Source organism: Penicillium vulpinum, assembly GCF_028829585.1.
Source record: "Penicillium vulpinum strain IBT 29486 chromosome Unknown utg000003l_segment0_segment0, whole genome shotgun sequence".
Lineage (NCBI taxonomy): Eukaryota > Fungi > Ascomycota > Eurotiomycetes > Eurotiales > Aspergillaceae > Penicillium > Penicillium vulpinum.
In genome coordinates, this window is record NW_026643243.1 from 6,852,510 (window position 1) to 6,877,613 (window position 25,104).

The 25,104-nt window shown below is 47.2% G+C and overlaps 12 protein-coding genes across 12 annotated transcripts; 5 read left to right on the plus strand and 7 right to left on the minus strand.

Moving 5' to 3' along the window:
* Positions 1–331: 331 nt before the first annotated feature.
* On the plus strand, positions 332–2,071 carry N7479_007628 (flavin monoamine oxidase family protein; the record flags this gene model as incomplete). Its single annotated transcript, XM_057255322.1, has 4 exons — positions 332–457; positions 519–556; positions 645–1,036; positions 1,098–2,071. 4 exons carry the CDS (start codon positions 332–334, stop codon positions 2,069–2,071), a joined length of 1,530 nt encoding a protein of 509 aa, XP_057109184.1.
* A 644-nt stretch (positions 2,072–2,715) lies between these two features.
* On the minus strand, positions 2,716–4,542 carry N7479_007629 (homeobox domain-containing protein; the record flags this gene model as incomplete). The annotated part of the gene is made up of 3 exons (XM_057255323.1): positions 2,716–4,137; positions 4,190–4,301; positions 4,370–4,542. The coding sequence occupies 3 exons, from the start codon at positions 4,540–4,542 to the stop codon at positions 2,716–2,718; spliced, it is 1,707 nt and encodes a 568-aa protein (XP_057109185.1).
* A 2,487-nt stretch (positions 4,543–7,029) lies between these two features.
* N7479_007630 (uncharacterized protein) lies at positions 7,030–7,287 on the minus strand (the record flags this gene model as incomplete). Its single annotated transcript, XM_057255324.1, has 1 exon — positions 7,030–7,287. The coding sequence occupies one exon, from the start codon at positions 7,285–7,287 to the stop codon at positions 7,030–7,032; it is 258 nt and encodes an 85-aa protein (XP_057109186.1).
* Positions 7,288–7,369: 82 nt separating this feature from the next.
* On the plus strand, positions 7,370–7,817 carry N7479_007631 (putative RING finger domain protein; the record flags this gene model as incomplete). Its single annotated transcript, XM_057255325.1, has 2 exons — positions 7,370–7,581; positions 7,634–7,817. The coding sequence occupies 2 exons, from the start codon at positions 7,370–7,372 to the stop codon at positions 7,815–7,817; spliced, it is 396 nt and encodes a 131-aa protein (XP_057109187.1).
* Positions 7,818–7,918: 101 nt separating this feature from the next.
* On the minus strand, positions 7,919–10,017 carry N7479_007632 (putative C6 transcription factor; the record flags this gene model as incomplete). The annotated part of the gene is made up of 5 exons (XM_057255326.1): positions 7,919–8,281; positions 8,341–8,623; positions 8,686–9,109; positions 9,172–9,890; positions 9,941–10,017. The coding sequence occupies 5 exons, from the start codon at positions 10,015–10,017 to the stop codon at positions 7,919–7,921; spliced, it is 1,866 nt and encodes a 621-aa protein (XP_057109188.1).
* Positions 10,018–10,481: 464 nt separating this feature from the next.
* On the minus strand, positions 10,482–11,027 carry N7479_007633 (GNAT family N-acetyltransferase; the record flags this gene model as incomplete). Its single annotated transcript, XM_057255327.1, has 1 exon — positions 10,482–11,027. The coding sequence occupies one exon, from the start codon at positions 11,025–11,027 to the stop codon at positions 10,482–10,484; it is 546 nt and encodes a 181-aa protein (XP_057109189.1).
* Positions 11,028–11,688: 661 nt separating this feature from the next.
* N7479_007634 (putative MFS sugar transporter) lies at positions 11,689–13,682 on the minus strand (the record flags this gene model as incomplete). Its single annotated transcript, XM_057255328.1, has 8 exons — positions 11,689–11,921; positions 11,988–12,086; positions 12,137–12,237; positions 12,296–12,494; positions 12,591–12,636; positions 12,688–13,234; positions 13,286–13,528; positions 13,675–13,682. The coding sequence occupies 8 exons, from the start codon at positions 13,680–13,682 to the stop codon at positions 11,689–11,691; spliced, it is 1,476 nt and encodes a 491-aa protein (XP_057109190.1).
* Positions 13,683–14,237: 555 nt separating this feature from the next.
* On the plus strand, positions 14,238–15,475 carry N7479_007635 (uncharacterized protein; the record flags this gene model as incomplete). Its single annotated transcript, XM_057255329.1, has 5 exons — positions 14,238–14,526; positions 14,596–14,751; positions 14,806–15,128; positions 15,208–15,277; positions 15,342–15,475. 5 exons carry the CDS (start codon positions 14,238–14,240, stop codon positions 15,473–15,475), a joined length of 972 nt encoding a protein of 323 aa, XP_057109191.1.
* A 1,459-nt stretch (positions 15,476–16,934) lies between these two features.
* N7479_007636 (uncharacterized protein) lies at positions 16,935–17,799 on the plus strand (the record flags this gene model as incomplete). The annotated part of the gene is made up of 2 exons (XM_057255330.1): positions 16,935–17,355; positions 17,447–17,799. The coding sequence occupies 2 exons, from the start codon at positions 16,935–16,937 to the stop codon at positions 17,797–17,799; spliced, it is 774 nt and encodes a 257-aa protein (XP_057109192.1).
* A 1,769-nt stretch (positions 17,800–19,568) lies between these two features.
* N7479_007637 (ankyrin repeat domain-containing protein) lies at positions 19,569–22,001 on the plus strand (the record flags this gene model as incomplete). Its single annotated transcript, XM_057255331.1, has 1 exon — positions 19,569–22,001. The coding sequence occupies one exon, from the start codon at positions 19,569–19,571 to the stop codon at positions 21,999–22,001; it is 2,433 nt and encodes an 810-aa protein (XP_057109193.1).
* A 129-nt stretch (positions 22,002–22,130) lies between these two features.
* N7479_007638 (Qc-SNARE protein) lies at positions 22,131–23,336 on the minus strand (the record flags this gene model as incomplete). Its single annotated transcript, XM_057255332.1, has 1 exon — positions 22,131–23,336. The coding sequence occupies one exon, from the start codon at positions 23,334–23,336 to the stop codon at positions 22,131–22,133; it is 1,206 nt and encodes a 401-aa protein (XP_057109194.1).
* Positions 23,337–23,597: 261 nt separating this feature from the next.
* On the minus strand, positions 23,598–25,085 carry N7479_007639 (SIP1 domain-containing protein; the record flags this gene model as incomplete). The annotated part of the gene is made up of 2 exons (XM_057255333.1): positions 23,598–24,783; positions 24,886–25,085. 2 exons carry the CDS (start codon positions 25,083–25,085, stop codon positions 23,598–23,600), a joined length of 1,386 nt encoding a protein of 461 aa, XP_057109195.1.
* Positions 25,086–25,104: the final 19 nt, after the last annotated feature.

Here is a 25,104-nt window from a genome sequence, read left to right on the forward strand (position 1 = left end):
TTGTATCTATTATGCTGGTCATAACTGAACTCTGTCCTTTTTCTGATTTTGCCGTGCCTTTATTGGACCTGGCATCTGCGATATCTTCCAGAATCGCTTTATCAATGCACTTGGGCCTCAAAATTATCTATTCCTTGTAAGCCGAGTAGACTCATTATGTAGCTCCAGGGCTGGCACCTGTCATTGATAAGCCTAGGTGATAACGGTAACCAATCATGCGAACACCCAATGACATCCAAAATCCTCACTTGGTCGTCAAATCTTCATCTTGTCTACTCGTTTTGCCAAGTATATCAACCACATATCCCAAATTGGGGTTTGGAATCACGGCATGGCTCCGATTCCGCACATCGGCATCATCGGCGCAGGCATTTCAGGTCTCCGCTGCGCCGACATCCTCATCCAAAGCGGGGCCCGAGTAACAATCCTAGAAGCAAGAGATCGCATTGGTGGGAGGGTATGTCTTCCTTGTAACTCTGCAGAAGCCAAGTCGTTTTTTTAACTTTTTCGTCGATTAGGTGCACCAATCAACAGTGGGAGACCATGTGGTGGATCTGTACGTACCCCTGCATGAGTACTAGTACATACTACTCCGTACATGTAGTATGATTTGGAAAGTATACACCAGCTAATGTTCAACCCAGAGGCCCGAACTGGATTCATGGCGCGGGGGAGAATCCTATCATGACTATAGCGGAAGAAACAAAGACCGTCATGTATGATCCCGAGGGTGGAGGGCATATCTCTTACTCGCGAGATGGCCACCCGATCAATGACGAAGTGAGCGCTAAAGTCCAGGACTTTGTATGGACTACTATAGGAGAGGCCTTCAAATACAGCAATCACCACGGAAAAAGCATCCCAGTCGAGCGAAGTCTGTTCGATTTCTTCTGCGATCGAGTCCAGGAAACCAACTTCTCAGATGAAGAGAAACAGCACTGCCTCGATGCCTGTAGACTCTGGGGTGCATATGTCGGCGATCAAGTCGATAAGCAGAGCTTGAGGTTTTTCCGCCTGGAAGAATGTGTTGATGGGAGTATGTGTATTCAACAAATCATCCCTGGTTACATAGTAGACTTCTAACATTATCCACTCAGGCAACTTCGTCGTGGCATCTACATACAAACGCATCCTAGAGCATGTCGCAAAAATCGCTGTGGCAAAAGCCGACATCCGCCTCAACGAACCTGTCAAAAGCATCAACGCGCCACCTCGCAACAACCAATCACCAATACAGCAGCACACAGTAACTGTAACGACAGCCACAGGAACAAGCTATGACTTCGATGAAGTAGTCATAACATGCCCACTGGGCTGGCTCAAACAAAACACCTCAGCATTCACACCGGCCCTCCCACCCCGTCTCGAGCAAGCAATAAACAACATCTCCTACGGCCGACTGGAAAAGGTATATGTGACATTCCCGCGCGCCTTCTGGCACACCAACAACACCAGCACCTTAATAACCGCCACTCCCAACACGGTGTTCGCCCAATTCCTCAAACCATCCTACGCAACCCACCCAGCACACATAGAATGGAACCAAGAATTCATTTCACTCGCTTCACTCCCAGAACCACACGCGCACCCAACCCTGCTCTTCTACACATATGGCGAAAGCGGTGCAGAGATAATAAATCGCATCTCGCAGCACGCACCCTCATCGCCCGAATACAGAGAATCTCTAATCGAAACACTGCACCCATTCTACTCCCGACTTCCCGGGTACAGCGCCGAGAACCCAGACTGTGTGCCAGTAGCTTTGCTTGCTACGCAATGGCAGAAGGATGAGTTTGCTGGGAATGGATCGTATTGTAATTTCCAGGTTGGGCTTGAAGAAGCGGATAAGGATATTGAAGTTCTTAGGTCTGGGGATGGGATTGGACCGGTTAGGGGACTTTGGTTTGCTGGGGAGCATACGGCGCCTTTTGTTGCGCTTGGGACTACTACTGGGGCGTTTTGGAGTGGGGAGAGGGTTGCGGAGGTGATTTGTCGGGGGTTTGGGATGGGAGAGGTTGGTAGAATGGGGGTGAAGGATGATTCTTTGCCTTCTGCTGGGGATGTGTCTTGATTCGGGGAGGGGGTTTGTATACTTCAATGTTGTTATGGGAGGAGTTTGATCAGGATTTAGACATTGGTGTTATGAGTTTAGATGGTATTTGTTTGAAGAGCTATAACTTAGGAACATAGATGGCATGATAGAGAGATGCCTACAGGTAGATGTGTATCGATTATACAATGGATCCAGCAAGTTGAACATTTTCATTCATACTTAAATAAGGTATTTTAGGTCGTTGGATTCATTCAAGGATTAGTATCTTTCTCCAGAGCTTTCGCTTTTCACATTTGTTCAGTCAAACCCCCCATCAACGACAGGCCCAGAGGACCAGATAAGTCCACCGAGTAAAGCGCCATAGACTAAAGATATAGACCCATGTAGATCCAGATGCATAAGAGATGCAAAGAAAGGGAAAAAAAGAACAGGCCCGAATAGAAAGTATATCATGGACAAGGTTCACGTGACAGTGGCGAAGACCACTTGGAAGCAACATCATGAAGCACATCATGAAGACAGCAATAAAAAAAATACATCAGGGCTCCGAACAAAGGAAAATCAGTATCACAAAGGAAATGAAGAATAATAAAACGCAAAGATGACAGGCAATGACGCTTCGGAATGTCAACGTATCAATCATGCATCCCTTCAAAGGTCCCTTATCGCCAGGCCCCCTGGCTCAACGACAGGAGACCCTGCACACAGTCCAAGTCATCTTCTTGACTATCCCCTGAGCCACCGGCCATGAAAGCTGAGACTTCTGCACTGAGTTCTGGCGGGGCTTTTCCTTGTGAGCCAGCCTGGAGCGGTCGGTTGCGTTTGCCGTTGGCCGAGATGCCGAGACCGCGATTACGGTTAGCATCGCGAAGGACCGGTCGTGGGATGTGTGAAGTGTTACGACGACGAACATTTGTTGATCGTGTTCCTGGAACCCAGTTCTCTTTATCAGAGTCGCCGGGGTCTTGTTCCAGATCCTGCTTGCCAGACTTGGAGAATAGAGGCTTGGACAGCTTTGATGGGCCCATGTTAGCCTTGTTTCGGCCTGTCTCCAGTCGCCCAAGGGATGAAACAGTGCGGGCGAGCTTCCGCCTCTTCTCTCCCATGGACTGAGAAATTGGCGTGTTTGGGTCGCCGTGGGCAGCGAGGCTGTGCCGCCCTGAGGCACTCCGAGGTAATGAGCGCTGACTGCGAGATTGGAAGAGACCGGGAGAACCATTAGGGCCACTAGTTGGTGTTGATAGGGCACTTCTTGCGTCCGTGTCACAGAATGATTCCCAATTACGTGAATCACGAGAGCGACCGAAAGGCCGATCTTGCTCGGCCACACCTGCCCGCGGCGTGACTGGGAAGACGGCACTGCTGCTACGTCGCAGGCTTGACATCTTTGTTCGGCGAACGGAGAACATCGCCACGCGGTTCTTGGACGGTGATGGTTCGTTCTCTCCGCGGATTACTGCTTTTCCATCTGATGACATCGCGATGCGTAAGGCGTTGCGACCCTTGGGCGGAGATGGTGTTAGCTCCCCCTCTTTGCGCACCAAAGCCTCTCCATCAAACGACATCGACAAACGTAGTGATGGAGGTGACTTGGTAGGTGTGGTTTGCGTGATTTGTGCGGTTGCTGCCTGCTGCTCATATTCTCCCTCGCCCTGGATATCTGACACTGAACGTTTCCTCTTTGGTGCCTGCAGAACAGAGTCCTCTGAGTGGTCATTCACCAGTTGGGAAAACTCTTCCTGTGAGGTGGCCGGGGTTTCCTCGGCAGCCTCTGTTGCCACGCTTGTTTGGGTGCTCTGGGGCAGCTCATGTTCATGTTCATCTTTATCTTCAATCACTGGGTCAGAATCATCTGAAAACTGCAACAGTCCTCCGTGCCATGGTTTTGATGCCATTTCCTCGCGGTGATCGTTGATGTCAAATTGCTCTGCCCCACTTGAAGACCCCGGCTCCGTCGACGCGTTATCATCACTCAAAGGCTGACCCGACGAATCGACCATGCCCGACCGCGGGGCGAGTAATTCGTGAGGCTGGAGGGGTTTAGATTTCCGACGATCGTTCTGGCGGCGATTTTGGAACCAAATCTGTGAGCTAGTTAGAAGTGGTTTTTGTGTGTGAACTCTTGGCATCACATACTTGAACCTCTTTCTCGCCGAGTGATACACGGTTCACGATACTCGTGCGGGCTGCTTTGTCTGGTTTAGGATTTTGCTGGTACTCGGATTCGAGGATTGCGTGATCCTCCGGACTACAAAATAGTTCACGTCGGGTTAATTGACGCGTTCATAGTATGGAACGCCAACCATAATAGCATACCTAGTTCGACGTCGCTTCTGGCGGGCTAGCAGTTTATTGTCGACACGAGGAGGAAGGTTCTGTGTAAGGGTTTTTTGCGAATGAACGAGAAAAGCGTAGTTAAGAGGATTGGAGTCGGTGGCCGGGAGAGAGGGCGAGGATGAGATCGCCACCGAAGGCTCCGGATCAGACATGATACTTAAGAGAGCATGGAGGGGTTGGGAGGGTAAATAGAAAGAAACAATAACACCAGATCACCAGATCGCCAGATCAATTATGAAAAAAAAAGACAAGAGAATAGAAGTTGGAAAAGCCGTGAGGCTGGCATGCAGAAAACGGTATCAAATCGCGTCGCGGTGTGAACGCGGAGTAGAAAGAACGTGGCCCGCGCTAGTAACAAAGTGCTCCTCCGAGGTACTTGGTACTTGGAGACACCAACCTTTCTCTTGTTTGATTTTATCTTGATCCTGTTTAATGTCCAAATTACTATATAGCTGAATCCTCAGAATACTAATTTTGCATTAGTCTATACTAACGCGTTGAGCTGTAGAGATGGTTTCGGGCCCACACTTGGTATGAGGTTGCAGTAGTTCATACAGTTACCTGCGTAAAGCGCGAAGCGTGTCCTCGCGTTCGATACAGGCATATTTGAAATTCTCCAACTCGAATTAAATCACAGAGGGATAAACCATGCCATTTGCCTTATTTGCCTTATTTCGCCTGATCTGCCCTTGAGTGCCCAACGCGTGGTTACGCGCCCTCACGTGACCCCACGAGGAAGACTTGCACGTGGTGGAATGTGATCTCTCAGGTGTTTTTTTTTTCCCAAGGGATATTAATCTGCTTTGAAAAAAAAAAAAGGAGAGATCTCATCACTCTTGTGCTCTCAGATGGACCACGAGAGGGCATTTATGGCATGACTCCCGATTGTAACCCCTATATGGAATAGTGCAGTTAGTGGGTCACCGGTGAAGTACTAGAACTCCATCTCAGAGAAGCAAAGAGCTTCAAATACGGTCAGTAATAGCCTAATATCGTGCTTAATAATAGTCGCAGATCGGAATATTCAGATCTTAACTATTGACTTCTTCTTTGACCCTTTTGGGAAATCCAAAAATTCGGGTCAAATTTGGGGAAAATCAGGTCATCCATGGGCCCAGCGGCACAGTCCCATTGGTCGTGTTTTCCTTAGATACCTAGCTACATTCAACCTCACATCTTTTATCTTGCTTTGTATGGTTTTTACAAAATTCCTCGGAAAATATCAGAATAAAGAGCAAAAAGGCCGATGCTTTCGACAGCGGTAATCGGCTTTCTATGTTATACAAGATTCCAAAGTTGACATGTATGTATAGACCGCTTCGATCGCAAATTCGCCATCCAATTAGGAGCATTCCTATGGTTGATTGGCGTGACCCTATAAGCAGCTGCAAAGAGCCCCTACAGAATAGATTATCACAGTGGGGGAGCTTTCTGCTGGCTATGTCATCGGTTTGATGTCCATGTCCTAGTCTACCAGGCCGAGTGTGCGCATAAGAAATTTCTCTACAGTAGACGCACGCTGGGCAAGCCACACATAGAAGCGACATAACACATATGCATGACACCAGGTCTGCACCTGCTAGACACAAATTTAGAGGGTGCAGGTCTGCTAATAATAAGTACATACATACATTAGAGCTAACCGAATGCGACGGTTAACCAACGCCTGCTACAGCTGTATATCAATATCTATGTATCTTGTAGATCAGTAGATCACATTCGTTGTGTTATCATCTAGGGGTCAAAGCCTTTCTTTCACTGACTTGGCCATCTATGTACAACATATAGCACCTTGGGTCTGGGCTGAGGTAACTTTCTGGCGTTTATTAGCCTTTTTTTCATATCTACTCATCGTATTCCTAGGCCGGTATGGAGTAGCTGTCTAGACCTATCCACGATTCCAGTTGGATCAGATCTAGACCTTCATAGCCCTGGGATGAAATAAAGTAGGAGTCTAGAATACCAGAAAAGAGTGAAACACTGCCAGCTAGAATCTTCGAAGAATGTGTCCATCAAACCGCAATACAACCCTTGCAATGATAAAGTAGGGAGGCATAATAGTCTTGGCCGAGTTTAAACCAGGTCATCTGGCACATATTTGGCGATCGGGATGTATTTCCAGACCAATCTCGAAAGAAATACGAAAGCTATTAAACAAATACTAGACAAATAATAAAAAGGCATCTACCTATGGAGGTATCTCTGCAAATCCCACCGTGCAACCAAAAGACAATCCAGCCGATCAACATTCCGCCCCCGGGCCTATCCCTTCCATCTCGCACGATGTTGATTGGTTCGATACAGGGAGATGCTCAATGCCCAAACAAGAGGGAAATAATATCTCGTATGATGAAAGATCCACAACCGTCTCTTCCCCGCTTTGACGCTTGGACATGGAGATCATCCCCAGATCAATTGATACTCCCTGTGCTTATTACATTTACAATTCTTATTTCTTTTGCATCTGAAGATTTCCAGACCTCTACTTCGCGATTCAATTTCTCGGATTCTGACTGGTCTTTCAGCTCCTTTGCTTTTTTCATTTTGTATCTTTTTTTCGGGAAAGGTCTACTCTAGTGTTATACTACGACCAGAGTCCCCGAACCCCCGGTGCGGCGACCGGGCTGTGACACCCACTTCTAGCTTGTGATCACTAGCAATTTGGGATCAAAGATTTTTGGATTGCGCTCTTTTATTTCGCTTTCGACCTTGGTAACCACATCGCCCATCTCATCGACGCGACTTTGACTACCCGTTCGTGCAACAAAGAATCCTGGACTCGGAGGGATGGCAGAAGACGCGAAACTGAAGAAGAACCATATGGCGATTGTCTTGGGCATCGGACTTGGGGTGGTGCTACTCATCGTGCTTAGTTTGATGTAAGATTCGATGTGCATGTTATTTGCATGTTATCTCTTGTGTCTCCTCCATTCTCCCCATTCTCACCGATACATTTCCTCCGTTGGTGCTACATAAATCATGTCGGTCCATCTTATCCTAACTGTACCCTTCAGTCTGACAATAATCATCAACCGCCGGGACAGGCAGTCATTCCTGAGGTCAAGAAAAGATCCCAGCGAACGATTGCGCAAGTTGGATAAGGTCTCGCCAACTTGCACGCTCGAGAAATGGTGGACGACCACGAAAGGGAATCTCGGGCTGCCTGAAGCCGTCGATGGACAATTTGTTTGGTATGGAATTGTTGTGCTGCGCCGGTAGAGTAGTGGCTAATATTCTGTCCAGCGCCGTTTGTTTGGAGCAAGTAGACCGCACGCATGAAATTCGTGAACTGCGGTGCTTGCACGTTTTCCATCGGGAATGCTTGGAGAAGTGGTTCTTGGGAGACCATTTCAATTGCCCGCTGTGTCATCGTGCCTATTATGTCGCCGACACACCTCCCCGCAACGAGTATGTGTGGATGGTATGACCAGATATCAACCACCGATCGGGGGGAGGATGTTTTATTATAATGACGTGATGAATGAATATTTTGGCGCTAAATGATCTCCATGATATAACGACCGACGTTCAAGGCACAAAGCCCTCGGCAAGAGGCATATTATCGGTATTGAAGTCCCAGATTGTATTGTAGTTTGACCAATTGAGGAAATTGTCGAGGCCTGTTGTAACATCATCCACCACATGTTGATGCACAGGCTCTGGGTCGAGCAGCTGATCAAGAATGCGAGACAGCTTTTTCTCGGCTTCTTTGCAGATATGATAGTTCCCGTGGCCGGGGACTGCGACCCACGATAGGGAAGAAATAAACACGCTGAGGTTACGGATCAACTCAGCGCGGGGGAGAGTTACAGTGTGTGGACCGGGCTCATGCGATTGACGCAGGAGTTCAAGGAGAAGGACGCTGGCGGAAGGAACACCATACGTGAGGACCTGCATTTGTTAGTAAATGTTTCTCTTGCATTCACGAATAGGAACTGTAGATAACATACGACCCAAGAAAAGTGCCTGTCTAGGTCGACCATTGGTGTTCGGACTGTATTGATCTGAATGACAATGGCTAGCACCCGACGAGATACGTCACAGAGATCCGCTTGTCCGGTGTTAGTGTGCTTGACAACTGCGCGATAAAGCAAAAAGCAAGTGTATAGATAATCCAGATAGCAATAGACAATCATAAGCCACCCATGCCAAGAAGGGTCGTTCAATCGCCGGTCATATCGAAGTTGATCCGGAGTTGATTCCCAAATGGCGCGCGATTTTGCTTGGATTTCTCTGTTTAAAAAAGCATATCAGTGCTTAGACAGCATGTGAATTGAACGGGGAGATATACTTACTCGGATTTCTGGATTAGATTGTGTTGCTCGCGAGTTCCCAATACGACCTCAAGAGTTTCTTCCCGAATGATGGCAAGCTGATAGCGTAGGCGAATTGGGGTTACTGTGTGTAACTCCCCCTGGGTATTCCATCCGGTGCTGTTTAGCTCCGATATAGCCTTGCTGAGAACATCTCCACCTGCAGCCAGGACTTCGTCGCTCAAATCCAATGGAGCAGCGAGTGTGCAGAATCGACCATTCATCAGTGGCGGTCGTCCAACAAATGTTGCCATCATTTTGTCCATGTAGAAGGCAGCGAAAAAGCAGCGTCTCCCCCACTGGCGAAGAAAGAATGGAAAATTGTCAATGCTACTAGTGTCTAAGTGTAGCCCAGCTGCATATATCGTGGATACCAGGTCACTCAATCTACGCCAAGCTTGATAGCCTAACAAGTGGGTGGTCAGTGAATCAATAGGAGATGAGACCATGCAGAAGGGAAAGTCTTACTAGAATCACCATATTGTTGTGTTCGCAACATAACATCGTTAAATTGCAACATTGCCAGCAATTCGTTTGCCGACGATATCTGGTCACAGAAACCAAGGCATACTGCACTTACCACAGTCATCTGCTCTAGTAACCGGTCTCTTGTTCGAGGGTCATCTGAGCCCTGCATAATTTCAGGGTCGTTGTCTGGCGTAACGACCAATTGCATTCCACAGTTAGTGAAGATGAAGCCAAGTGCCTCCCACCGGAGGTTGCGACCGGTAAAAGAGGAACAATACTCCTCAAATGACATAGACTTATGCGTCCGCATCGGGCGGGAGGTATTTTGAAATATTTGATTCGCCAACTCTTGCAGTTGTGCCGTTGGGTCACTGGAGAACCCGTCAAAGATTTGGCGCACCGAGCGCAAAAGCTCGTCCATTACCAATTTGGGCACGATGGCGTTCCATGGCCGATGATATAATCGTGCAATCAGCATATCACACACAGTGAGATTGTACAAAAGCCGGAGTACATCAACCCCGGATTGGAGTCGATCAGGCTCCACTACTAACCCCGCAGAGGAATATGTGCTCTCCTCAGGCTCGAACGAAATATCACTACGATGCTCAGTCAAAAACGCAGCGTAACTTGTCGAGCCCAGATATCCAGGAAGAGCCGCGGGGGGTTCCAACGGTGTGAGAAAACGCCCATTCGAACCTGAGCCCGGGCTGGAAGCACTGTCTCTACATATTAGCATGGTCTATCAACCGTTGCAGGAGAGGCTTACTTTGAGGTTGTTTGGCTGGTAAGTCGACTGGAAACTATGGCAGAATTGGCTGGGCCGGAAGGTCTCCGCCTAGTCATTGGAGCTGGATGATAAAAACATTTATCGCTGATTCTTTTTGCGATACATCGGCGACAAACAGGCCGGTCATGGTCACATCGCTGTTTGGATCTCCGACAGGGTTCACATGACTGCAAAGTGCCATTTTTGCGTGTTACAGGCGATGCAGAACGCCGGTCGTTGTTTCTCATGGCTCGAGCACCAACGCATAGAGGTACATGAATAAATAAAAGGAAGGGATAAAAAAATACCCGCGATGGTTTGCAGTTTGCTTCTTCCAAATTAGGCTTAGCGTACCACATTTAGGAAACTCGAAGTATGAGAAAACGAGACAATCAGTACATCATTCAACAGTCATCGAAGCTCGAAGATATATATCTATGTATTAAGTCTTATATATGCTACTAGGGTGCATGATTGATTTTAGGAGAGACAATTGAAAATGATATCAATTACTAGAATGCTTTTTGACACGATATATATACTACCTGTGTGCGTCGCTGGCGCGCGCAATATCCTTTCTCATAAAAACTGTCTTTGTATCCCAAATCTTCCCATTCTTATCCAAGACCTGATAATAGTTCTGTACAGTCTTGATCAATCGGTAGCCTCTACGAGCATACCATTCCTCGTTCGTAGTCTGCAGACGATAAGGTGTTTGACCAAGGACATCAAATTGTATAATCAGACTTACTTTTGGCACACCACCGTATGTTGCATTTGCAAATTCTTCTCTCTTCTGATCATCTTTCTGAACTGTATCTAGCATCAATATCTTGGCTAGTAGTGGCTCTCGGACTGCCATGGCCTCGACCTCATCCATTGCAGCTCGTCCGATTCCCTGGCCCTGGATGGACTGCCTGACGTAGAATGTCTTGATCCAGAATATTTTCTTGACTGGCAGGTCAAGCTCAATGTGCTCTGCATCGGGGTTCTTGGAATCCAGTGAAATGTGGCCAATAGGGATGAAAAATTCTTTTGTGGGCTGGCGTGAGACAGCATTGATTGTTGTGGCTGTGTCTTGAAGCATTTCATCTTTCTAGAAGTCACATGTCAGCTATTTCCTTTGCGAAGGGTTGCGCTGTGTGCGCTGTTGTCTTTACCTTTGGCGATATCACTTGTGACTCATCTGATGGCAGGACCTTTCTCACAAAATGTAAGCATAATCGACTCGTGTTTGCGTCGAATACAACAAAAAAAAGGAATATATAGAACTCACAATCCAATAAATACACTTCTCGCCTTTGAGCTGTTGCTTCTTCCATTTTATCTCAACTTTTTCCTGGTCCCAACTGCATTCGACCCGTTGCGACACAAGACATTTCACATGAATGTCCGAATTGGGATCCCAGGGAAATAAAGTCACTTTTGAACTTGAACCCATTGTGATTCAAGTATACAATTGTATTGTAAGTATAAGAGCTGAAGGAGTTTTGATCTTGAGAAAAGCGAGGCTCGTTCCTGATGATTTATAAGCTGAGGTTAATATTAACGAAATCTAAAATCTAACCAATCCCAATCTTCCCCCACTAGCCATTTATGGAGCTCTGAAGCGCAAGGTGTTTTTTTCCTATTTCTATATAATACAAGAGTCAACTACGGCTCCAACCTTGGAATCGTCAAGCGGAAAGTTATTCGTTATTGGCAGGCTACTCTCTACTCAAGAGCTAAACATACTCAATACGTCTTTACTATGCTTTCGGCACGTTCTTCCCAGCCTCGTTTGTTGACAAAGACTTGGCTTCCTTTTCGAGCCTCAAGCTTATAGGTGATTGAATGTTCTCACCCGTGGCTAGCTGGTGGTCGAGCCGAGCTTTTTCCTCGTCCGTGGCGCCGGTGAGGTTAACAGCAACCTCCTCACCAAAGTTTTGGGCGATTTCCTCGAGGGTGAGACCAGCAGTCTCGGGGAAGAAGAAGTAGATGACTACAAATATTGTTACCGCAATTTTAGTTGACGGTCGATCTTGATGTGATCGGGGAGAAAACATACCCGGAATGAAGAACGCAGACCAACAAATAATGACAAGATAATACTTCCAGCCAACGCTGCCAAAGCCCATGGGGGCAGTTTGCAGGAGGATCAGAGTGGCTAAATATGTCAGTTGGAATTTGGAGGCAACATTGTAACGAATAACTTACCAGCAAATTGACCAAAGAGAGAAAAGCCCATGCCAATTGGACGGATTTCGGTCGGGAAGATCTCCGAAACATAGAGGTACATGGTGGTGTCACAGAAAGTACTACAGGAATGTCAGCTCAATGCATTCCGCGATCTTGATATGTTGAAATATGACTCACCCCTGGAAGGCCAGGTAGAGGTACATGAAGAAGATACCGAATCCATTTCCGACCTTGTTAGTTGTACCGGCATACTGGGCGGTCATAGCAGCCAGACAAGATGTAGAGATGATAATACCAATAAAGCCAATCATGTACATGCCCCGCCGGGAATTGACTTTGTCATGGAGCCAGGCGCCTAGAGGATTGTAGATGACACCTGAGCTAGGTTAGCAAACGGTTTACATAGTGGATTATGGGTGTTTATCCTCACCAGCTGTTGTTAGCCAGACAGCACTCAACAGCAGAGGCATACCGCCCTCCATGCCCAAGTTTTTGTACAGAAGAACAGCATAATTGTTCTAGCCATTGTCAGTGGAATAACATTTTCAATTAGGTATCACCACACTCACGATGATCAAAGGCCCGCCAAATTCAGCACCCCACTGGGTAAGGAAACCGATAGCCATTCGCTTCCGGTATGTCTTCCTTGTAAAGACAGCCTTCCACACGTTGCCGGAAGTAGCCAATCTCTCAGCCTCGAGTTGAATTTGTTCTTTTGTCTGGAAGAACTCCTCCTTCGCAGCTAAGTTGTTCGGGTCGTCTGGTGATTCGCGGAGCCTCTCAAGAACACGCTGCGCCTCATCAAGCTTGCCCTTCGATATCAACCAGCGAGGAGAGCGCGGGAGCCAGGGAGATCCCATAAGCAACACCAACGCAGGTAGACATTGCAAGGCGAGAGGAAATCTCCAACCAAACTCAGGAAGAGGACCTGTTGCATAGTAACAAGCATAACCTACCCATCCTGCAAGCATATATCCAAAGACCAGGAAAATGGCGTGGTGCCCGACAAGCCAGCCGCGACGTAGAGCACTCGACATCTCGGAAAGATACATAGGGCACACAGTTACAAGGATGCCGATTCCAAGACCGCAAATAAAGCGGCCAGCCTGGAACATGCTGAAAGTTGTCAGCGCCAGCCAAATTTAAATACACCTAGAAGTGACATACGCTAGTGAATTAGAGCCGGCCTGAAGCGCTCCTCCGAACAGTGAAAAGAAGGCACCGAACTGGATGCTCGCCCTTCGGCCAAAGAAATCACACGACCACATTATAAAGAGTGTACCAACAGCACCACCAGCGCTGAAAACACCATTTGCAGTCGAGATTGCGGGGGTAGTTATAGTCGCATATCCTGGTTCACCCTCAGCTGGCAAGCTGAAGTAGGCGTACCATCCCGGCTGGCCGATTGTACTAGAGATAATCGAAGCGCAATATCCATATGTCTATTTGTGTAAGTCTTGGAAATACCCGCTATGTGAAGAATTGTGCTTACCATTGACCCAATAGCGGCAAAAACAATAACTAGCCTATTATAGGAGCTAGTTTGGGACCCGAACCTACCCATGATGGTGTGAGTATTACAAATCTCAATAAATTAAGGGTGTATATTAAAGGAGACAAGCGTTTTGAAGGGAGAGAATTCAGCATCTTTGTAGCTGACAACAAGTAGCGTTACTAACTCGGTGGCTGCATAGAGTTTGTCAGAATATGACTAGTTTGCCGATCACGGCACAGGGATTTTGAGTCCGGGGATCTGAAATTGCCTGCTGCCAACATGTTAGAAGCTAAGCAATACTCATTTGTTGATCAGCTATGTCAAATTTGATTCCAGTTTGTTGTACAATGTATGCTTCAGTTGTATGTTGTACTCAGCCCTGGGTTCTTCAGTTGCGGAGTCGTTAGCGGATTCTAATCCGAACCGAATGAGTCCACAAATTATATCCCCCCACTATCACCTTAAAGAAAGGTCTCTGCTGTTCATGCTAGCTCATTACGCAAAGTACCACTCCGTACTCCGTATTTAAAAAGAGATTACAGCATTCTGGGTCATACAAAAGTACACTGCATACCCTTTGCTCATAACTCCAACCAGCAGAAACGACAATAGAATAGCAGAACGATGGCCCAGTCTCCCTTTAACATACCGTTTGACCAGCTCCCAAATCCGAAACAGGTTTGGCTAGGAAAGCCAGGTAGTTATGAAGAGGGTTTGGGGAAATTAGCAATTCTTACCCCTGAAGTCGTCGCCGCAGCTTCCGCCAGCGAGATCAGATGCGGTCGTCGTGTGACGATGGGATGGGAGATGACGAAGTTGGACTATCCTAATCTCAACCGTCAGCCATGTCATCATCAGATTGTGCCTCTTTTGGGAGGTGTGGCATTCGATGATATCTATACTATGAACCCACGTGAGTTGAAAGGCGTTCTGGTTTTCTCCCTTCTATTTATTTTTTTACAGGATATTGACTTTTTCACAGAGCAAAGTAGCCAGTGGGATGGCCTCCGCCATTTTTCTCAAACAGTGCCTGGTCAATCTGAGCGTGTATTTTATGGTGGAACAACCAGTGAAGAAATTAATGATCGCCAAAATGATCGAATTGGTCTGCAGCATTGGGCCCGAGAGGGCATTGCAGGTATCCATATATTTCACCTAAATCCCCTGATATTATCTGACAGAATTTCGATAGGACGTGGGGTCTTGATCGACTACGCTACTTGGGCTGAGAAAAAGGGGATTGAATACACCACATTCTCGACTCACCAAGTGCGGTTTGCCGACATCCTCGAAATTGCCAAAGAGAACAACATCACGTTCCAAAAGGGTGATATTCTTTTCGTTCGTGTCGGAGTGACCAAGGAATGGGACACGTCCATGACAAACGCCCAAAAACAAGCTTATGCGGATAACCCCAGCCCAGAGCATGCTGGCGTCGAGGCGACCACAGAAGTTCTCCGCTGGCTGTGGGACACCGGATTCGCTGCCATCGCTAGTGATGCGATCAGTTGGGAGGTGAGCAATAAAAAAAATACTCCCCAAAATTCTCGCCATGCGGCAAGCCAGTCAAGGAAATCTACTGACAGACCCACAGGTCTATCCGCCACAATCCCCTGACATCTTCCTCCATGAATATGTGCTTGCTGGATGGGGAATGCCGATCGGTAAGTTGCCGGAGTGCTTTTCTCCAAATCCCGCAGATCCATAATACTGATTGATAAACAACAGGGGAGCTATTTGATCTTGAGGCGCTGGCATGCACCTGCCAAGAACTCCAACGGTGGAGCTTTTTCGTGGCATCCGTACCCTTGAACATGCCGGGTGGGGTTTCCTCGCCTCCGAATGTGATGGCTATTTTTTAGATCCACATTGTCTGTGGAGTTCAACGTACTTTGTACATATACAGAGTACAGCATATAGGGTAGTTTTTCACATAGTCAATCATGCTCCAATAGTCATTGTCGACAGGATTCCCCAGTTTGTGAACCCTACTGACTGGCTATTGACTCGGGTGGTGCCGTCTGCCACAGGTGTTTGAATGTCATAAGAAACGCCTTCGAGAGCAATGAGGACAACTCCGGTCAACTGTCATGAATACATGGTAAATTATGTTATAGACTGTGGGTCGAAGACTACTTTGTATGTTGTACTTTGTAGGGCGAGCGTACCTGCGGGAGACACACATCGGCACGGCAACAGATTCCGCTTCAATCACCGTTTAGCATCCACCATTAATAATGATATGCGGTGAAATTACCTAGTAGAGATAATGTAGAAAGCGCAGTAATCTATTGTGGATTTTGCCTCGTATTTCTGACTTTGCTTTCCCCTAGGGCCAACTGCAAGAACTATTCAACTCTCGACCATCTTACAGAATGCCTCTACTTTGTATGCCACTTTAATTGACCTAGATCTCATTACTCAACCATGGTTGATGGCAGCTTCAGGTCCACTTCCCGCGTATAATAGTCTTGGCTACTAATTCAATTTCAAGAGAAACTGCCCATAATTATACCACAACGCTAATTGACGGTAAATCGGCTGCCGAAAATGGCTACATTGGATGTCAGTTCAAGTACCTCACTTTCAATCAGACACAACATGATCGTGCTCTGAGCTCTGACTTGGATGCAACTATGCTACAAGTGCATTTTCTGTCAAGGACTATGCGTTATTCTTTCACTAACCAAGCTACCCTAGAATAAGAACAAGTTGTCCGTCTTACCGGTATGCCTTATGGCTCTTCCTCTAGCCTACTAGATAGACCCTAATGACCGGGAGATTGCGACAGCCAATTGATGGTCATTCAGCCATCTCAGATTGAATTTGACTGCATTCGGATAGCAATGAGTGCCTCGGATCAATTAGATTATGAGACAGAGATCCTAAACATACTTTACAGAGATATGGTGCTAATCATATCCGCATAGTGCTTACCAGCGCCATGGCTAATCCATGGTGAAACTAATGAGGCTTGGCGTTCAGGGCCCAATGTGATAACCACAACTTGGCTATTCTGTAGGTTCCAAGATAATCTTGTTATGCGTAGCTAACAGCCATATGTACGTATTTATAGAAACTTTCTAGGTGATACTTACTTGATCACAATATTTCTTTCGAGCCGCTAGTGTGGTATGGCCCCCAAAGTACTAGGGGCCATTCTGATAAATTTGATGTAACGCATTGATTCCTCCAAGACAAGATCGCCAGTCACTTAAAGAGGTCGTCATTCCCCGCTGTGACTGCCGATCAACTACAAATTCATTCCCCTATTTCCCATTCACTTTTTCTCAGGTCTCATAGGATGAATATTTGGTTAAAATGTTCACAGACAACGAATATCTCATGGGCTACTCCCTCCGCCGAAACGACACATGCGCGGACGGTGAGATAGATTGCGGTCCGACCTGGAACACATCTTCTGTCTCATTTCGAAGATGTTGTCCAGGAAATACCGAATGCCCTGCTGAACAACCAGCTCCAGGGGTATGCTGCCCAACCAAAGAGGATTGCAGCGCTTCTTTATATGAAAAAGAGCGCTGTGCAGACCCTACAGCGGATCTCTACTTTACCGATCAGACTAAGGGTTCTTTCTGCTGCGCAAATGATACCCAGGGGTTTTATACCAGCGCCAACAAGTATGCTGGCTGTGTAAAAGCGGAAGACGTGAATGATCTCGGTGTGAAAGTGACAGCAATGAGAAAAGCTGTCCCATATACTCTACCTACCTCTACAAGCTCAGGTAAGCCTTGGCGCTGGTGGTCGTCAAAGATCCAAACACTGAAAAAGGTGTACCATTGTTTGTTCTTTTAATCTGACGCACCGTGCCACAGATACTGCTACGGCTACAACACTCTCCTCGTCGACGTCAGGGGGAATTACCGCAACCTCCACCTCCTCTAACAACGGCAATACTAGTACTTCTCAATCTAACACTGGGGCAATTGCCGGTGGTGTAGTTGGTGGGATAGCTGGCGTCATCATCTTGATTGGGTTGGCCTGGTGTTTATTCCGTCACCGAAAGAAGCAGAAGCACCCTCAAGACAGCCAATATATTCCACGTTCCCAACCCCCTCTCTCGGAGATGAGTGAGAGTAATCGGATCACAGAACTGAGCGGCCAAAGCGTTTCAGAGCTACCAGCATCATCGGATCGGAAGTTCCCGCCTGCTGAATTAGCAACATGAAGGCCCTGGCATGTGTAGTTTGGCGAGACTTTTCTCACCCTCAACACTCAAAGGCTGTTCCCGCGAGATAGTGCCTGGTGAAACTTTATCACAATGTGGAATTTCGATCGTTCACCTAGAAAAATTTAGCTAAGAATTTTGGATGGAGGGTCAATGTGCACCCACCATATTGGCGAATGTATGTGTGTACATACTGTGGAAGCAAAAATACTGAGAGCGTTATAAATCTTCTAGAGATAGATGGTTATCGTAATAAAAAACAAAAATGCAAGGTACTGTCGTAGGATGCGAAGCATCGGGCGATTCCTCGCACCTTATGATAGGCCACACCTCACTATGTCTAGACCTACCGCCCCGATTCAAGTAGCTAACTTTGAGACCCTTAGCTATTTAGTAGCTCTATGGGCTGTGTCTGCGCAGTTGTCTTGCTTCGGTGCTACCTGCGGAACTATTATGACCGCCGGCGTTTAATCGACGGCTGTCTGGCGATTCGACTTGGTTGGAAAGTATAGGTCACGTCCGCATGCCGGAATAGTTTATAGAAGAATTTTCCTGTTAGAGGTGAGCGATTTCTATTACTTAAGAATATGATGCTAATTTGGGCGTGGTTCAATAGACCTAGTTCCGGTTGCAATAACTGGTATTATCGGGATCTATGGCTTAGCCGTTGCTGTTCTTGTCGTAAATGATCTGAAGCAGAATCCGAAGCAGAATCTAAGCATAATCTTCGCTTATATATAGGCTTGCTCCAGCTTTGTACGGGTCTCTCCATCAGCCTTGTCGGCTTCCAAGGTTAACATCTGGATACATAAGTTACGTAGTAGATAAGTCCAGAGATTTAGCTAAGATGATTCTTTGATTATGATTTTAGTGTCACTACCTATTGACATCGTTGTTGAATTGGTCAGCAGCCAAGACTGTCGGCATAATTCTGACACTCACATTCGCTGAAGTCTTTGATAAGAAGGAGACCATACCTTCTGGAAATACACAGGATCAGAAGCTCATACGTGTATAGGGCCTCTATGGTCTAATCATCGCTCTTCTCATAAACTCGTGCGCAAGAAACAGGCAGCAAGCTGTATCTAACACAAGAACAGCGGGCTAATATCGAGGAGCTTTATATTGATATCTCTTTATATAGTAATAACATACATCTCTCTTTTCCTTGATGAATATATATCGAGAAGATGCCAAGTTTACTTTGTATCACCTTGGACTATTAGGGCTACATACACTGAGGCCACTATAGAATATCAGAGACAACCTTGCAAATCCCATTGATTGCTACGATCCAAAACCTTCTGCATCTACCCGTGTTTTATGCGGGTACGGGAAACTAATATGTACCTACCTAATTGAGCAAGATGTCATTCTTTTGGTCTTCTTTCTCTTCAAATACATATCTCACCACTAGTATCTCCGAAAATTATGTTACATGATATAATGATACGCAGTACATTTCGGGGGAAGTCTTTCGAGACAGGGATTAATGCATTGAGGGGCAGCCAAATCACTGTCATTCACCCCACCTTCAAAATATTTAGGCACATCATTTGTTTGTCCTGCATTGATTTTCTATATAATTAACCCTTGTGCTCCGCTCGAGGTCTTTTCCCTGGATTCCTATACTCAACATACCACTCTCCATGTCTCTTTCAAGTCTTCCAGTTGAGCTTATCCACATAATTGTCAGCTTCCTCAAGGAACCCCGTTATCTCAACTCATTGACGCAAACATGTTGGCGGTTACATCTGCTGTTGAACCCAATGCTATATCAAGATGGCAATCGCTTATTACATGGGTTTCCGCTTGTATGGGCAGCAAAGCATAGCTCCGAAGTGACTATCCGCCGAGCATTTGATGCTGGAGCTTCCACACACTCCTGTCATTACAACCTGAGACGATCGCTTGTTGCAGCAATAGACAACGGCCATGAAAATATCGTGGGCCTGATACTGGAACAGAACAAAGATCCTAGTATATTCATACAAAAGCAGAGCTGCAAGCTGTGTGAGGATCAGATATCCAAGGCCGCCTCAACAGTTTTAAGTCCACTATACTTAGCGGCAGTGCGTGGTAACGTGGCCATTGTCAGGCTTTTGCTTGACTATAACATCACCTTTGAACATGACCACAACGACTGCGGTGAAACATGCTTCGATCTTGTATTTGGGGCAGTAGACAACGGACATCTAGCCGTCGTGCAAGTTCTCATCGAGGCTGGCTACGTTTTGAACGACGAACGAAGCTTATACTGGCATAAGCCACCCCTCTATTCTGCAGTCCTTCAAGGTAATACAAAATTGGTTGAATACTTGCTGGATAGAGGGGCTGAATCCTCTCCTGCAGAGGAGCCACCTCTTATGTGTGCCGCTAGAAATGGTCACCTTGAAACTGTCAATTTGCTCCTGGATCGGGGAGAAGACCCTAATACGAGATACTGCGGTTCAACGGCTCTTTCCTGTGCGGCTGGCAATGGCTATGTGGAGATTGTGGAGGTGCTCTTAGACCGTGGAGCGGATCCCGATCCTGATATGGCTCAAGGTTGGCTGAGTACACTCTATTATGTAGCTATACATGGCCAACTACAAACTCTCTATATTCTGCTGGCACGTGGAGCGGACATACACCCCAAGAATCTGGAGAAAAAATGTTACCTGTTATCGTCGATAGTCGGAGATGGAAATTGGAGATCGCTTGAGAGGCAGAAGCAGGCTGCGTTCGCTGAGTTTTTTCGAACCTTCGTCGACTTTGGGAACATGATAGATCACGAAGATGATGAAGCACAAGCCGAGGTTCTATATATAGCAATTGGCTATGGGTGGGATGATATTGTGCAGCGTGTGCTGGAGCATGGCTTTTCTGCGAATGGGACCTATCGTCGCTGTGAGACGCGGTATGATAGGCCTATACTCCAAGCCATTGACAACAGCCATATTGGAATTACCAGACTCCTCATCGAGCACGGCGCCAATATACAGGAATACCAGGGAGAAAGCAGGGATGAAGGCGCACTTTCCTTGGCAATCCAATTGGGCAATGTGCAAATTGCAGAGCTTTTGATTGACCACGGGGCCGACGTAAATTGCATAAGTAGCCGTGGAGAAACAGCTTTGGCCGAGGCTGCGATGGTATCTGCAGACGTGTTTCGCATGTTGCTTGATCGAGGAGCTGATCCAACGAGAACTCCATTATATGCTGATGGCACTTTCAATCCCTATTCTGGCGAAAACGCTATCACGAGAGCATTGTCCTTCGGTGCAGTGGATGCGGTACAGATATTGATGAAGAGAGGCATTGCATTAGAAATGCCTCCATTGCCCAGGCAGCCAAAGAGGCCCAAGAACCACCAGTGGCCCAATTTTCTAAAGAATCTGAGTCCCAAGAAATTGATAGAAGAGGCATTCTTGGGAGGAGAAGAAATGGCGGAACTAGTCTTGGATCAGGGGATATTGAAAATTGACCCTGAGAGCAACGAGGCGCAAGAAGGATTAGTGCACGCTGTCCAATCTGGGATGACTGGAGTGGTGAAGCGACTACTCGCACAAGGAGTTGACCCCAAAATACCTTCACTCTACACTCACCTATCTTTGCTGGTGATTGCAACATATGCGCCTCCCGCTGACGGTGGCATTAATGCTGCAGCCATTGTTGATCTGCTCCTAGCACATGGTGCTGATATCGAGGAACGGTGTTATCCTGGCATGACTCCATTGTACCGGATCATCATGCATATCGATGCCAAAAAGGAGTGGTTTTCCGATCAAACAGGGGTACGACTCTTGCTAGAGAGAGGTGCAGATCCCTTCGCGGAGCATGGCCACTGGTGTGTACTCGTGACAGAGACAAGCGATGCCCACACTCATTCCGACTCACCATTCATGAGTAGACGGTCAATCCCCAGTCCCAACACTAGGACCTCGGATGCCTGTCTGCCCAGGAGAATGGTTCAATTCGTGCGCAATAGTTTGGCAGGCCGAGATGGACATCATGATGACCCATTCCTAGCATGTATGAGACTGGGCAACAAAGCAGTACTCAAGCTGATGCTTGACGCAATTGATCGGAAAGAAATTCCCTTGGGGGAGTTGAAGGATAGGCTTGACCGAGCCCGGATTGAAGCGACCGAGAATGGGAACCCGCAACTTCTACCCATTCTAGAGGATTATTACTGGACAAAAAGGCATCCGTGCAAGTAAGAAGATTGCTTTATAGTACCAAGATGCTACATATATATTTGCAAATAGATTCGCTTGAATAATGCTGAACCCGCTCAAAGGTATAGATAGAAGAAGTGCTCTACGCTGAATAGAAAACATGCAGTCAAATCAAGATATCTTTCCGATCCTCTTCCTTCCGATATCTATCTTAGATTTCAATCTAGACACCTCGTCAGTAAAATATATCAAAACAAGTGGGAAAAGTGAGAAAAGGGTGTGGACTAACATATCAGCCTCTTCATCCGCCAACCTTAGCATATCGTTCTGCACCTCGAGCTCCTCATTAATCCGTGTGCCGAGTTCTTTCTGTCGAATAATGATCTTCCTCAATTCGTCCACATTATCGTCCTGGCTCTGCATCATCTGTCTCTGCAACTGCAGCACACCCTCGTTGTCAAGCTCTCGAGTTCGCTCCGTCTCTTTGCCAAGGACCCTGCCTGCCCGCGCCGACGTCTTACGCCCACTAGCCGCGTCTCCAGTGAGGCTCCCAGCATTCATCAAAGCTCCTTTATCTTGGATAGATGCGACAGTATGATCAAGCCGGCTCTTAGTTGCCATAGCATGCAAGAGATCCTCCAGGCCGTCTTTTTCCTTGCGTGCATTAATGAGAAGGTCTTTTCTTCGGCGAATTTCACCTCCACCGAGACTTGGCGATGCCTGTGACTCGGTGCTCTTATCTCCACGTCCTAGATTCTTTAGTCCCTCGTCCAGAGTGGTGATCATTGTCCCCGCACGGACAAGACTACCCTTCGCCTGTGCAGAGCTCTCGTGTTGCTTCTGTGGGGTTGTCTCTTGGTCTCTGCGAGATAACTGTAGTCGCGCGTCATGGAGGTGGTTCTTCATGTCGCGATAGTAGTCGAGCCATAGCGTCGGGTCTGTGATAGGTGCGTTTGTAGCGGCTGGGTCTGTGATGGCAGCGTGGAGTCGGGTGGAGGTGTTTGTTGATCCATTACCCGTTGATGCAACCGCAGTGGGAAGATTGAGGAATGCACGCCACGCGGGTGAGGTACGCCAGCGCCCATCTTCGGACTCGTTGATCGCGCGAAGGTACTCCTCTAGGCCGCGGCGGCGGTCTTCACGCAATCTTTCATTTGAGATGGTTTTCGAAAACCAGGTTTTCGCAGGTAGGGGAGCTGGTGGAGGGGCATTCGTTTGTGAGATGAGGGTGCTGTGGAAGGTTGAGAAGTCCGAGTAGCGTTTGGGGACCGTGAAGGAGCGGAGCGGGAGGCGGAGGGTGATATGGTAGACGGTGTGTGGCGGGGAGGTGTTTGAGAGGGTGGTGGTCGGGATCGCTATTTCAACAGTTGGCGCCATTTTCATCAGAATTGGAATGAAAATATCATTATTCTCAAAAGTTGGGGAAAACAAAGAGATGAGGTGTTGAGGTTGCTCCCCGGGGACCGCATGACGCAAAACTTAGAAGCTCAGACCAGCCTCCTAAGCACCCAATATATTGGGATGATATACGGAGTAGATGATCAGGCACTACGTATAGAACACGAGACATTGACACTTTTTGACACGGAATTAATATTAAGTAACAATGGGTATCTCATACATGCAAGTCAAATCCATCTAACCCCAAACCTCTCGTTCCTTCAACAGATCCCGCTGGCCAAAGAACTCACCAACCACCGTAATGATCATGTCGAGCAGGGCATGAGTCTGTATCGACCAATCGTCGTCTTCTTCATCATCATCATCATCATCACAGTTGGCAGGCGTCTCGACTGAATCGGAATTGTTCTGAACCTGAGCTTGCAAGCGCGCCTTGGCTGCCTTTAACTCGGATTCTTCAAGCGATACATAAGGCATGCCCCAGTCTTGTGCTTCCGCAGTCGCCGGCAATTCTTCTTGCTTGCTTTCCTCCTCATTCTGAACTGTAAGCTCCGACTGAGTTACTTCCTTTGTCTCTTCCTCTCCTTGGGCTGTAGGTTCCGGCTGAGTTTCCTGCTTGGTCGCTTCCTCATCCCGGACGATAGATTCCTGCTGAGATTTTTCATTGGTATCTTTCTCATCATCGATAAGATTACCCTGCCGGATTTCCTCTTTCGGTGCGTCTACTACAGAAGAATCGACCTCCTCCTCCTCTTCATCATACTCGTCGTTCTCTAGCTCTTGTACCTTGCGCAAAATCGTTGCAGCTCGTTTGCCCAGATTTCGAACAATTCCCACCTCTCGGGTAGAAAGCTGCCCAACCTCACGGCACTTCCCCAATAAGCCCCAAGCCCAGACTCCAATGCGTCGTACGCGCTTGGTGTCGTCCCCCCGTACAACATCGGATATCATCCGCGCTAGTATCTCCAGCACTTCTAACACACTGTCCATGTCCATGCTTGCTAGTTGAACCATGCGTGGTTCAACTGTGACCAAAAGTCGGCGCCATATTTTGTGCGCAGATCCGGCCTTTCGGGGGAGACTGATAGGGTGGTCATTGTCGAGGGTGTCAATAGCACCAGCGGGTGGACTGCATCGTAGGGTCGATCGCAAGAGGAGAAATCGATGTCGGAGAAGATTGTTGTAGGATTTTTGTGGTTCGGGATAGAGTTCATCGAGCTTCGAAGGGGAATGTGCGGCGGTATTTTCGTTTAGATCGCCCACAGGAGCAATATAGGCTTCGTCCTCATAAAAGCCTGTTGGCAAAGGAGGATTATTTGGATCAAGTGGCTTTAGATCAGGCTGCGTGGTCGATACTAAATTTGAAGGGTCTGTGGTCTGAGTGGGCACGGAAAATAGCACAGGTAGCGAGTTTGCTTCGGATCTATCGAGCAAAAATTAGTCCAAACTTGAGTGCGAAAGTCTCGACGTCGTTTAGAGAGAGGAGGGGGCAAAGCAAAAGCTTTTTAGACAAAGCCAAACATACCGAACCATGCGTAGATATTCCAATCCATCCCCCGGATCATCGTACAGCAATTCATCGCCTCCATCATCCAATCCCGGGAATGCGCTCTTTTGGCCATAGAGGGGATTATGACGGGGACGCTCATAAGACGGCCCAGAAGATTCGCCATCTTCATCCTCATCATAAGATACCCGAAGACGTTTTAAGGGGCGGGGTGACATTGTGGCTTTTCTCTTGTCA